The sequence below is a fragment of the Aptenodytes forsteri genome, unplaced genomic scaffold (assembly GCF_000699145.1).
Source record: "Aptenodytes forsteri isolate BGI_AS27 unplaced genomic scaffold, ASM69914v1 Scaffold146, whole genome shotgun sequence".
NCBI classification, from domain to species: Eukaryota; Metazoa; Chordata; class Aves; order Sphenisciformes; family Spheniscidae; genus Aptenodytes; species Aptenodytes forsteri.
Window position 1 is genome coordinate 4,403,954 of NW_008795128.1, and position 12,157 is coordinate 4,416,110.

Sequence of the window (12,157 nt, forward strand, 5' to 3'; positions counted from 1 at the left end):
CACGCCGGCCGGCCGGCGGGGGGGCGGCCCCGGGGAGCGGGGAGGGGGGAGCGCTGGGCCGGCGGCGGGCCCTGCTCAGCCGGTGAGTGTGCTGGGCTCCCCGGCACGGGGAGCGGGGCCGGAGGGGTCAGGCCCCAGCGGGGCAAGTCCCCATGTGTCCCCTGCCCTAGGCGGGGTGTCTCACCTTCCCCCGGACTCTGCAGCGTGGTACCAATGAAGCCGTGAGGGTTCAGCTGACCACACACCCCAGCACCGCAGAGTGGCTGAAGGGGGGCAAGCTGAACAGCTGGGCAGGGCTTCCCTGGGGCCCGCCGCTCTGAGACCCGCTGGAGGATGGCCTCTGGGGCACCTCTGGGGCTACGTGGAGTGAAGAGAACCACTTCGTGTCTCCACCAGCTCCGTGGATGCCTCCTTCCCCATCAAGGCCACTGGCAATGATGGACCGACTTTTCATGGTCTCTGCCCTTCTCATCCCTCTCTGCTTGCTCTGCGCCTCGTGAGAGGGTACGGGGAGGGGGTACCTGAAGCAGCACATCACTTTCATGCTGACCCAGGCCTCTCCCCAGCCCCAGCCCTCGAGACCTGCTCGTCCCCGGCTCAGACACGCTGCAGCCCTTCTCCTTGGACCAAGCAGCAATATGTGATCAGGCTGCTGGTTGGGGATGAAAGGACCTTAAAGACGTGACTGCTCCCTCCCCCCCATCCACCCCCTTTTCTCAGGAGGTGAGGAGAGGCAGGGGCCAAGCCAACTCTCTTCTGGAGTTACCAGCCAGAAAGGGGAGTGTCATGTCAAAAGAATGGGCTGTGGTAGGGAACAGAGCCATTTTTCCACCCCTTACCCTGGAAGAAGGCTGCTGAGAGCAGGGCCACCACAGGTAGGGTTGGGGGGTGGGGGCTGGTTTTTATGAGCTGCTTCACAACCAGGAATCGCTTTCTGAGAGATTCCCGCATTTAACTCGCACCCTGCTGGCAACTTCCTGAACACCTGCAGAGGTTTCGAGGAGGGCTGGCAACCGTGGGAGCATGTCATCTCCCCTGCCCGCTGCACACACAGCAATGGGTGCTGCTCTGGGTGGCGAGGGGTCTGGACATACCTTTGAGCACAGGGTACAGAAATGGGTCCTGACAACTAGACAGGTAGCAAAGCCAATAGTCCCCCCCAGCCCCCCATCACTGAACCTTTAAACCAAAGCTGAAGAAAGCTGTGGAGACAAACTTCACGGTCAAAAAGAAGGGGAAGGGCCTAGGTGTGCTGCTTTTGGCCGGGGTTCAGTGGCATCAGGTTTGCAAATCTGAGTTATGGGACTGTGATGAGCAAACCAGGGCCTGGTGGAGCTGTGAAAGAGCTGGGTGTGTGGCAAGCGCTGCTGCTTTTCCTCAGTCATCTCTGGCCAGGAGCCAGAGACCCCACTGGGGTCCCCAGGGCAGAGCAGCCCAAGGTATGGAGAAGTCCTACGCAAATTTTCACTCCTTCCTCCTTTTCCAGACGTTCCCATTCTCCTCCTGTTGCCTCCTCGGGCTGGGGACCAGGAGACAGGTGCCGGCTGCGTGGGAGAGCTGAGATGCGTTGGTGCACATCACTCTCAGCAGTGGTTGTGCTTGGTCCCTTCGGGCCCTTTCTGAGGGATGCAGGGGGGGAACAGCTACTTTCCCAGCTCAAACAAGCAGCAGAAGGCTGTGTTTGCAGAAAGGGGCCTCATACAGAGGGAAGGAGGGAAAAGACAGAGCATGACCAACCCAGGTGTGTTTCGCTGCAATTGCTTACCTCTGAAAACATCACAAGATACTTCATGGTATGTCGGCTCCTCATTTTCTATCTCCAGTCGAAGCTTGGTCCTTGGGGCACTGTTACTGCACGGTGCGGCAGTGCCAGCGCGGGGACACAGCTGTGCATGGGGGGCACATTTTCCTTGTTCAGACTTGCGGAGGTGGGCATGTGGCAGGTAATCATTAACACGGCCAACTGCTGTCATCCCAGCTCTGCTTAGCTGGGGCTGGGTTTGCACGGCCTTCCCCAGCCTGCACGTGTGCCCTCTGTGCATACACCCCCAGGTGTGTTTCCATCCCATGGGAGGCCAGACAGACCTCTGGACCTCTGACACCTGGCTGCAAGGGAGAAATGGGGGATGTTGAGGCCCTTCGGAGAGAAGGGCAGGGCTCTCCCCCAAAGGTAGACTGCCCCTTTCCTAACACCCCTCATCACAGCGATTGCATTTGGGAACGCTTCTCTCCCCCACCATAAATTTGGCACTGGGGCGGCTGGAAAACTCTCATTGCCATGGTTACTGACGGTCCTCACCGCCTAGACATGGGCCAAGCGCCAACGCGCCGGGGTCTGGGCACTGAAGCAGAGCGGGCCCCCTCCTCCCAGTCACTCGTCCGCCTGGTCCCTGGGCAGCGGCCCAGGGAGGCCGGGACAATTTGGTGTGCCTTACACCCGCTACAGACCCCCACTGTTAGCTCCGGGCAGGAGCTGAAAGGCTGAAGGCGATGAAAGGGAGGCACGGGGGTGGGGGGGTGGAAGGGACAACGCAGCCGGGGAAGGAGGCTGCTTCTCCGGGCAGAGAGGGGGCGGCAGGAGAGACAGGCAGGCTGCCAAGCTGCCCTCAGGAATCTGAGTTTAAGGTATGAGTATAGTTCCCCATCACCCACCATGTCCATCCGCAGCTCACTCACCAGCACGCCGTCGGCCAGAGTGGTTACCTCCCTTTTGCAAAGGAAACTCTGCAGGAGAAACGGCATTGGCCGCAGTCATCCTCATGAGTCTGGGGCTGGAAGCAGAAGTGTCCCTAATCCCCTGCTTTTGTAATCGGAGAGCAGTCCTCCTGCCGGAGATAATCCCAGCCCTTGACGCTGCAGCCTCAGTGCTCAGCACTGGAAGCAGGACCCCAATGCTCCCCTCTAGAGCTGGGAACAAATGGGAAGAGTCTCAAGCAGGCTCGTGCCTCGCAGAGCAGCATGGCTGGGGACAGCTCACCACGAAAAAGGGCCGACAGAAACATTTTGAAATCTGGAGGCTGGATGCTGCTGTAGTACCCACTCATAGCTGTGCGGCTGCAAAGGGCAGGGCAGGCCTGCCGCCGGGGCTGCTGCCTCCTGCCCCAGGGAGGAACTGGAGCAGGGCAGGAACAGCAGGCTGCCAGCTCCTGACTCACACTTCCAAGCCCTTCTGGATCACTTGGGATGGAGATGCGCTTTCTCCCTGTTCCACGTTACACTGAATATCGATGTATGCCACAGAGTGGGGGAGAAGGTCCCTCAGGACAAAGTCACTGTATCCAGCAACTGTCCCAGAGGGATGCTGTGCAGGGAAGCGGGCAAGGACCTGGCCCAGTAGGGAACTCCCCAGAGTACCCCCAGTTAGGACTGAGGCAGAAGCCTTGGGGTACAACCTCGAGGGGTGTCACTCGTGCACCACCCACCACATTCTCACAAATGCAGCTGGAGACAGTAACTAAAACATCCATCTCTATTTCAATGGCAAGAAACAACAACATCCAAACAATCCAAGTCGAAAAGCGACGGGAACGCAGGCTCACGCCAGGCCCTCGGCCTGCTGGAGCCGGCACCCTCACAGAGTTACAAAAATACAGTCCTACAACAGCGTCTAAGAAACACAGACCCAGGTATTGCACAGAACCCCTGCCCTTTGCAGGCAGGGCGACCCACACCCCCTCCGCCTTCGCCGAAATACAAGCCAGGCTTGGAATTGCACAGCAACTCAGCTCACGCATGCACAGAGAGGCCAGGCGGGGAGGGGGACAGTGTGTCTCTCAACTACCTGTACAAAAACTATAAGGAAAGATACAAAACTGGGGAGAAAGGGGGAAGCTGGGGCTGTAAACGCCTGCGGGCCAGGCTGGGCGTCCTGGCTGGGGGAAGCAGTTTGCACCTTTGAGAAGATGACAGTGCCTTGTCTGTCGGTGGCCAGCAAGCAGTGCTGATGGGAACTCTGGGCGCTGCTGGAGCATCCCAGCTCTGAATGTGTCAGGACGCTATTGTCATTAATTGCCAATACTGCTGCTGGCCCCTGGCACTCTGCACTGCCCTGCGCCCCTGCTCCCCACCACAGCATACCCCATCCTCCAAGGGAACCCTGCCCCCCAGCCAAAAAGCCTTAAGGGTATTCTGGTTCTCTGCAGTAGCCTCATACCCTTTTTTTGGTATTGGTATTAGGAGAGATTCGAATGGTGCCACCCAGCACTACCCAGCAGGCGCAGCTGGGTGTGAGTGCAGGTGGGACCACACAGACCCCACGCGGCAGCAGCATCCTCTCCTGGGACTGAAGCTGCAAGCAGCAACCCGCTTTGCAACCGCTGCCCACCCAAAGGTGCCAAGCAGGTCTGCAAGGCCCAGAGCCATCAGCCCTCCTCTTCTCCTGGTACCTCCTGGTCCCAGAGACTGTCAGTGCTGCAAAAGCTTGCTGAAGGGCTGGCTTGACACCTCTGCGGATGCTCAGCACCCACAGCGTCCACAGGGGAGATGGGTTGTGGTGCCGCGTGCCTCAAGGCAGATGGTAGGTGAAATGCCATCCCATTGCAGGTGTGACTTGGGGCTGGGAGCCCTGATGCTTCCTATGCATCCAAATCCCTCTTTCTGCTAAAACTGGAGAGGTTGAGCTGGTGGCCTGCCCAGGGAGCTTGTGTCTGGGCTGGGCAAGCTCCCAAGTTTTCCCTGCAAAGCCCTGCACCCAGTTTGGCAGGAGTTGGACTCAGAGGATGCGTGTTGACAGGTTGGGGGGCATGGGGGGAATCCCTGAGAGCAGCACTGACCCCAGCACTGCCCCTCCAGCCCAGTGCAACATCTAGCATCCGGGGGGAGCTGAAGCAGGGAGGGCAGCCGGATCCAAGTCAGCATTTGGGGAATATAACGGGCTCCACTGCAGCCACTGCCCAGGCCAAGCACAGCTCTCCACCACGGCTACGTGCTGCAGCAGGCTCACGAAGAGATGCCCAGCAGACACTGGGTGTGCAGGCTGTCCCACCCAGCCCTGCAGAGGGAAGGACAGTGGGAGGGCTCAGTAGCCTTCCTCCATGCCATCCCTGCCCTGGGCCAGACTGCCGGCTGGCTGAGCACTAAAGGCAACTGGGAGGGCAGCAGCTGCCCTGCTTCCAGCTGCGCCAGCCCCAGATGCTCTGAGGAAAGGCTGGGTGTGCCAGGGACTTCCCTCCTGCTGCAGAAGGCCCCAGTAGGGCAACGCAGAGACCCAGGGCAGCCCCAAACCGACAGGAGGGAGGAGGAGGCAGGGGCAGTAAGTCATTGTGCTTCCCTTGAGGCAAAGTCTGAGGTTCACGGCCTCTGTTGTCTGCCCGCACAGCCTGTGCCTCCTGCAGCTGTGCCAGACAGGAGAGGAGGAACAGGACATGAACCTAGCCAAGCATCTAAAGGAGGGGCACTGCTGGCAGGGAGAGGGGACGAGCAACAATATCCCACAAGGATCATAGGTAGGAGCCTGCGGATGCGCCACTGGCATCACTCCCATGTACAAGGGTGACTCGGGGCTTCAGCCTGGCCTGCCCCAACAGGGCTGCGGGATGGAGCCCATCCAGGGCAGGGAACATGGTGGATGAGGGGCAAAGGGGGACACACATAAAGAGCCAGGTTTCAAGTCCCAAATACCCACTGTCCTCATAAACAGAGTCCCAGCCCAGCCTGGGACAGAGCTCTGCAGTCTCCATCTCCTCCGGGGACCAGGCTGACATCTAGGGAGGGCTGGGCCAGACTCACAGCTCTGCCAGTTGCCATCATCCTCTTCTCATCCTGCCTGAGCTGGCTTGGGCTAAGGCACGCTAAGCACTACACAGCTGTCTCCTGGTCCTCCCGCTGGATCATCTGGTAGTGCTGTCGGTTCTCGAGGTAGGCAGCTAAGTCAGGGTCGTTGGCTTTCTCAGCCCGGTGCTTGGGGGTGTCTCCCTGCACAGGGGAGGCAAAAGACATCAGAGCGCTGAGCACTGCCTAAATGCTGCCTTGGCACCCAAAGGTGCTCCCATTCCCCCACCGAAAAGGTGGCTGCAGCTGGGTCCAGCGGAGCCTGCAGCCAAGCCCTGAGGTGGACAGTAGCCAAATGCCCAGGTGCTTGCCACGGAGCAAAAGCGTGCTCCCGAGGAGTCCAACTTTGCTGTGTGGCTGGAAGCTGTCCCCCGAAGGGCCATTGGCCCTGTGTGCGGGCCAGGACAGAAACTATCCCTGACCATCACCAGCCCCCTGAGAGGAGACAAAGGTTGGTCCCCGTGACCCGCTCTTCCCCGGAGCTGGGGAGGCAGGCGGGAGAGGGTGAGGAATGAGGGGTATGTCTGGGGAATGCCCGGGAATACCAACCCCCCTTCCCTCTCTCAGCCTAGCTAGCACTCCTGCTCCCGGAGGAGGATCACATTTCACCAGCTTATTGCAGCCATCTGGACTGTGTCCACTAATGAACTCCCGCACTCCATAAAAAGCAAATCTGTTAACAGCTCCCAGCTCTGTCTCCTCTCCCCCTTCCCTCCCCCTGCTCCTCGCTCCTCCTCACCAAGCGCCCAGGCTCTGCCGTGCTGCTGAGAAAGGCCGCAGAAACCTGGCGCTCTGCCACTGCCATTGAAAACCGGCCCCGGAAGGGATGCCCAGCCTGCCCGGCTCGTCCCCTGGTGCGCAGTGGGGCATGGGTGGCTGCAGCGGGGTCTGGGGCCTCCAGGGTGACCCGCAGCCATATTTCTCCAGCAGGAACAATGGTCAGAAACATGGAGCCCCACCAGGCCTGGATGCGGCTGTGGACAAAAGCCCACCTACGCACGGCTGCGGAGAGGTGCGATGCACCAAGAAACCCCCTCTTTTGCATGTGCACCCCAAGACCCGGGCACACACCATGGTCCCGCACACACGCAGGCAGGGGTAGGGAGACTGCTCTGTGCTTCGGTGCCAGCTCTCCTCAGGGGCCTCCTCTCCGCAGCCCCTGAATGCAAGCACTCATTTAACAAAGGGGGGGAAAGACCGGAGGAGGAATTGAGTTTCTTTCCGTCCCCCTGCAGAAGCCCCACTGCAACACTGCCTGCCCGCAGCCTGAAACCGGAGCTGCCAGGGCCCCTCTGCCCAGCCGGGCTGAGGCACGCCAACCGATAAGGCTCAGCCTCCCTCACCGCTGTAGAGTGCAGGATCAGTCCACTCCAAACCCGTGCCACAGGTCTGACACTGGGGCTTCTAACAAGGTGGGCTCATGCCTGTGCAGGCAGGCTGTGACCCAGGGCCCACGTGAGGTCAGCGCAGCAGTGCAGAGGGGTCCCCAGACAGCTACAAACCTGGACACGTGTTTGCACAGGTATGTGCAAGCCCCGTTCCCCGGGGCAGCCGTCATGTCTGAGCAGGGCTCCCTTTTGTGCTGGCAGGTTGGGGGCTGCTCCCCTCCTTCAGGCAGATGAGGGGGCTGGAGGCAGAGAGGGGCTGTGCCCCCAGAGCTGCCCTCTCCCCTTGCCTCTGTTGGCTGAGTCTCCAGCCAGGGCAGCTGTGCAAGGCCCAAGCCTTGGCCAGGACCAAGGAGGAGCGATGCTCCAACAGCAGAGCCAGAGACTGTCTGTACAGCATCTCCATGGCAGCTGGACTGCACATTGTCTGAGGCCGCCCCCAAGCTCCACTAGCCCCAGCAAGTTTGCACCCTCCGGCTGGGCTCCTACCCTGTGTCCCAGTCCCACAGATTGCACCTTCTCAGCTTGTTACTACATTGCCTCTGCTACAGTCCATCACTACGAGCCTCCACCAGACAGATGCGACCCCGTCCCCTCTGCCGCCTGCCAGCCCCGGGAACCTCCTGTACCAAAACATGGCCTCAAGCCCCCTTCCCACAACTCCTCTGCCAGGGCTGGCACAACTCCCCGGCACCAAGGCATGTCTCAATTAACTCAGCATGCGAGGGAAAGGGCCGTCACTGCCCACTCCTGCTCCCCGCAGGCCGGCTTTACCCGCTGAGAGGAGCTCCCAGTGCCCCCATCATGGCCGCCCGTGGGGGAGAGCAGAGGGAGCCCTGCAGCTGGGAGGGAGCTCACAGCAAGAATGTCCTTGCTTTGACCCCGGAGGGTGGGAAGGGGGAGACGGGGATGAGACATTCCAGCCCCTCGCTTCTAATTTAATAAAACAACAGGGAGAGAAGTGCAGGGAGGAGAGGGATTTAACCCCTCTGCAGCTGGGCTCCACTGGGCAAGCATGGGTGCTTCATGTCAGCTCTTCTCTGGCTGGCAAAGACCCCAGCCAAAGCACCTTTGCTCTGCTCTCCTGCTGACCCCACTCCTGCCAGCCCTCTGCTCCCCCCAGAAAGCCCCACTGCCAGCCCTCCCGCCGTCACCTGCAGGTCCGTCTTCATGAGTGAAGCCCCGGCCTCCACGATGTAGTGGCAGATAGTGCGCTGGCGTAAGGCTGCAGCCTGGTGCAAGCTGGTTTCACCGCTGGGGAGGAGAAAGCGGGAGATGTGAGATGTCACCCCCGAACAGGGACAAGCAGCACGTGTGGGTGGCAGCTAGGGACAGCAATTTGACTGCAGCAGGAGCTCGCGGTGGGTTGCGTGCTTTTCCAGGCAGCCCTGGCAGAGGAGGGCGTGCTGCTTGGGGCCAGTCAGTCCAGAGTGGACTGGGAACCATGGATGGTAATTAGGGTGAGGGTAGCTGATAAGTGCCCAGACAACCAGTCACCTCACAGAAGGTCTGGCCAATAGGTAATGCAAGTCGGTCAGCAACTTACTTCTCCTCCTCTGTGGCATCGAGGATTTCTGAAGGGGCTGTGGAGAGAAAGACAGTGCAGGATGAATAAGACCCGGCTGCAGGGCAGAGACGGACCCACCTACTCCCCAGTCGCACTCTGTGTCTTTCCATAGGGGCTGCTATTTCTTTCCATGCTGCCTGCAAAGGTCCTGGCTCCAAAGCACTCAGGCCAGCAACGGCATCTGAGCCCAGCTGAGATCAGGGAAGAAGAGTTGTTGTGGACTCATTACGGAGAAATATCTAACTAAAAATAAAGCAGCCTCTATTTCAGTGGGAGCTGCCAAAAACAACAGGTCAGCTGCCCTGAAGGCAGAAGCAGGACACTGAGAAATGTTTCCCAGAGACATGCTGGTCCCTGCCAGAATGTGGCAATGGCCATGGGGGCACCCCGGTACTGGCAGGCAGATGCCAGGGAAAGCCCATACACCAGGAGGATGTAGCAAACCCAGAGGGAAGGGATCTAAGCCCAGGAGGACCCCCTCCGAGCAGAGGGTCGGGCTTTTTCAGCTGCCAGGCTCCTTTGCTAAGGGTGGCAGTCTGGCCCCAGCTCACCATTCTCGATGATGTATTTGACGATGTCCTTGCTCCCTGATTTGACAGCATGGTGGAGGACGGTCTGGCCCGAGGAGTCTCGCACCATCAGGTCTCTTCCAGCCCGGTGCAGCTCTTGGAACTACAGGATTGCCAGATTGCTTGGGATGAGTTGCCTTTCCCAGCTCCAAGCCCCGGCATCATGTCCCCAGGGTGCTCGGCAGGTTGTATGGATATTTGGGACCTGGCAGGGAGCTTTGTCCAGCTCAGCCATACCGCCAAGTCCCTCCCTCCATGTCCCCCAGACGAGGAACAGGGCTTCTTGCCAAAAGCCTGCCTGGTTTCCAGCCACCACTCCTGGAGGAAGGCCCTCGACAGGAGCTGCTCCAGGGCAATTGCGGAGTGCAGCTGGCAGGGCTTCCCACAGCCCAAGGGGGACGCCAGCCGAGCAGGCTGCGGGGCGAGCACCCAGAGCCAGCCCTGGCTGCACATCGCAGCAGGCAGCGGGAGCGCCTACCTTGCTGAAGTTGCCACTCTTGGCAGCTTCTATCAGAAAGTCATCTGCAAAGAAGGGAGATGGGTTGGGGTCAGAAAAGTCAAGCTGTAATGCCGTTTATCTAACCAGGTAGGCCAAGGTTTGGGCACCGGAGGCTTAGCAGTCAGCTGGAGCTCCTCCAGGGGCTAACCCCTTGGTCAGACTGGTTTTACATGGCTCCCCCACCTTCAGGCATGTAAGGGACAAGGCAGGGGAAGAAGGGAGACCCCAGGTAGCTGGGGGCACAGCCAGACTTCAGCCCCAGGGAGGTGTGTATGCAGGGGGAGCGATCTCTGCCCATGGGCAGGATGACTTGCAATGGAAGTGGGGAGCAGATCTCCTGGGCGTCAGCCAGCGTCCAAGATGCCTCTCACCCATGACTGACTCACACTTCCAGGCACTGGGCTCTGCTCAAGCCCCAGGAAACTCTTTCCATTTGCTCAGCTCGGCGAGGCCCCTGATCTTGTGCTCCCACCTCCAGAGCTCCCGCCACTGCCTGGCAAGGACAGCCCCCCAACCCAGCCCACAGCACTCAGCTCCGCAGGTGGGGGATTAACCCATCTGCCATGCCATTTCCTGCACAACAGAGTTGGGAAGGCGCCTGGCCGGGCCGCTCCACAAATCACTGTCAGGTCTCTCCTGCCCACCTCTGGGGTCACCCGCCTGCGGGGCTCTGTGCTCCCACCTAGCACACAGGCAGCAGGGCTCCTGCCTGCACGCCAGGGAAAGGATAGGCCAAAAAAACCATGGCAGGGACCCAAAACAGTGCGACCTGAGAGAGGGTGTGACGGGGGGTGGGACAGGACTCACCTTTGTGTGGGAGGCAGCACTCAGGCTCAGCACTGGAAGGGAAGAAGAAAAGGCATAACTAACCCTGCTAGTCCTGGCAGCAGATTGCCCAAAAGAGCACACGGCGGGTGGAGGGATGGTTGTGGAGAAGCCTGTCCGTGGCACTCCTCCAGCAGGCAGGAGCAGAGGCAGGCCAAGGGACTTTGCTGCTCTTTGGTCATGCTATCTGCTTCTTCCCCAACCTGGGTTCTTCCCCATCCCCACTCCCATTTCTACTGCTGCTCCCAGCTCTGTTGCTCACCTGTACCCAAGGCCAGCCTGACTTGGGCCAATAGACACCCATGCCCTTTGCCCCACAGGCCAGGCACTGGAGCTTGACCTCATGGCTGAGCTGCCTGGTGATGCCCCACCACCTCCAGCAGCACTGGCTGGAGAGCAGGGAAGACGGGACAGCGTCTTACCACTTGGTCTAACTCAGCACTGAATTCCTGCTCGCTTCCTGGGAGCCCCCCTGTGACCTGGCCCAGGGATCGATGCAGTGAAGCCAACCCTGGCTCTCCCATCGCTGCCCACCCTTCCTGAGGTCCAGCACCCCATTCTCTCCCACCCCAGACTCACCTGGGGGCAGGAGAGGAGGGTGGAGAGGAGGAAGAGGAGGGGAATGCAAAATGGTGCCCAGTGGGTGCAGCAGATGAGTCAACAAGGTCAGGCATGGCAGGAGAGGTGCCCACGGTCTGGGTGATCACCAGCTCTGGGTCCAGCACGTAGAGCTCGTCCTGAGAGATCTCTGTCACATAGTTGAGGTGCTCCTGAAAGACACAAATGAGCCTCCTCATAAGCAAGACCTACTTCTGCATAGCTCCCATCCCCTCACATGCCATGCCTTGTCGCCCACCCACTCACTCAGCAGAGTGATGGTGGCTCGAAGAGTCCTGGGACCTGTGTCTGGGAAGCCGCCACATCTCCTTGTCCTTTTCAGGCTTCCCATCTCCTCCCAACCTAGCAGGTGACCCCGTACACCTCATCTCCACGTGCCTCTCTCCAGATCATTAGGGAAAGTATTTAATGCTGGGTAAGATGACCCCAGTCGGTGGGTGCCTGGCCAGCCTTGCTACATTGCTATTCCTTACCCACTCTGCTGCAGGGTCCTGCAGGCGGCTTCCAACCCAAGTCTCTGTGCTCCCACCCACGCTTCCTCCCTTTCCACAGGAACCTAGAGGTGCTGGGGCTGGTCCTGGGCCAGGCCTGTCACACCACCCCTTGGGGGATGACACAGGGCAGGGCAGCAGTGCGAGACCTGCGTGTCCCTGAGGCTGAGCATGCCTGTCGGTCCACGTGAACGCAGGACACTCAAGCACCTTCCCAGCAGATGCCGGGGGAGACAATGGCGGAGGACAAGGCCACACTCACCTGTGCGCGGTCTATCCTGTAGAACCGATCAGCCGTCGTTGCTGTAAGACAGGGACAGAGCAAGACAGAGTGATTCTTGGTGTGGGATGAGGGAGACAGCCACTTTCTGCCACCGAGAGGCGGGGGGGAATCCCACCACTCCCATGCCGGGCCGGGGGGGGGGGGGAAACAA

General features: G+C 60.0%; 1 protein-coding gene across 1 annotated transcript in view; it reads right to left on the reverse strand.

The window, feature by feature from the left end:
• Positions 1 to 3,458: 3,458 nt before the first annotated feature.
• Positions 3,459 to 12,157, reverse strand: part of DGKZ (diacylglycerol kinase zeta) — a 55,295-nt gene continuing 46,596 nt past the window's right edge. The window contains exons 24-31 of the mRNA XM_019471594.1: positions 11,986 to 12,026; positions 11,194 to 11,384; positions 10,597 to 10,628; positions 9,769 to 9,812; positions 9,273 to 9,393; positions 8,701 to 8,737; positions 8,309 to 8,408; positions 3,459 to 5,913 (exon numbers count right to left, since the gene is read on the reverse strand). Of these exons, the coding sequence (XP_019327139.1) occupies positions 5,797 to 5,913; positions 8,309 to 8,408; positions 8,701 to 8,737; positions 9,273 to 9,393; positions 9,769 to 9,812; positions 10,597 to 10,628; positions 11,194 to 11,384; positions 11,986 to 12,026 (683 nt within the window). The 3' untranslated portion in view covers positions 3,459 to 5,796. The remainder of the gene's footprint in view (positions 5,914 to 8,308; positions 8,409 to 8,700; positions 8,738 to 9,272; positions 9,394 to 9,768; positions 9,813 to 10,596; positions 10,629 to 11,193; positions 11,385 to 11,985; positions 12,027 to 12,157) is intronic.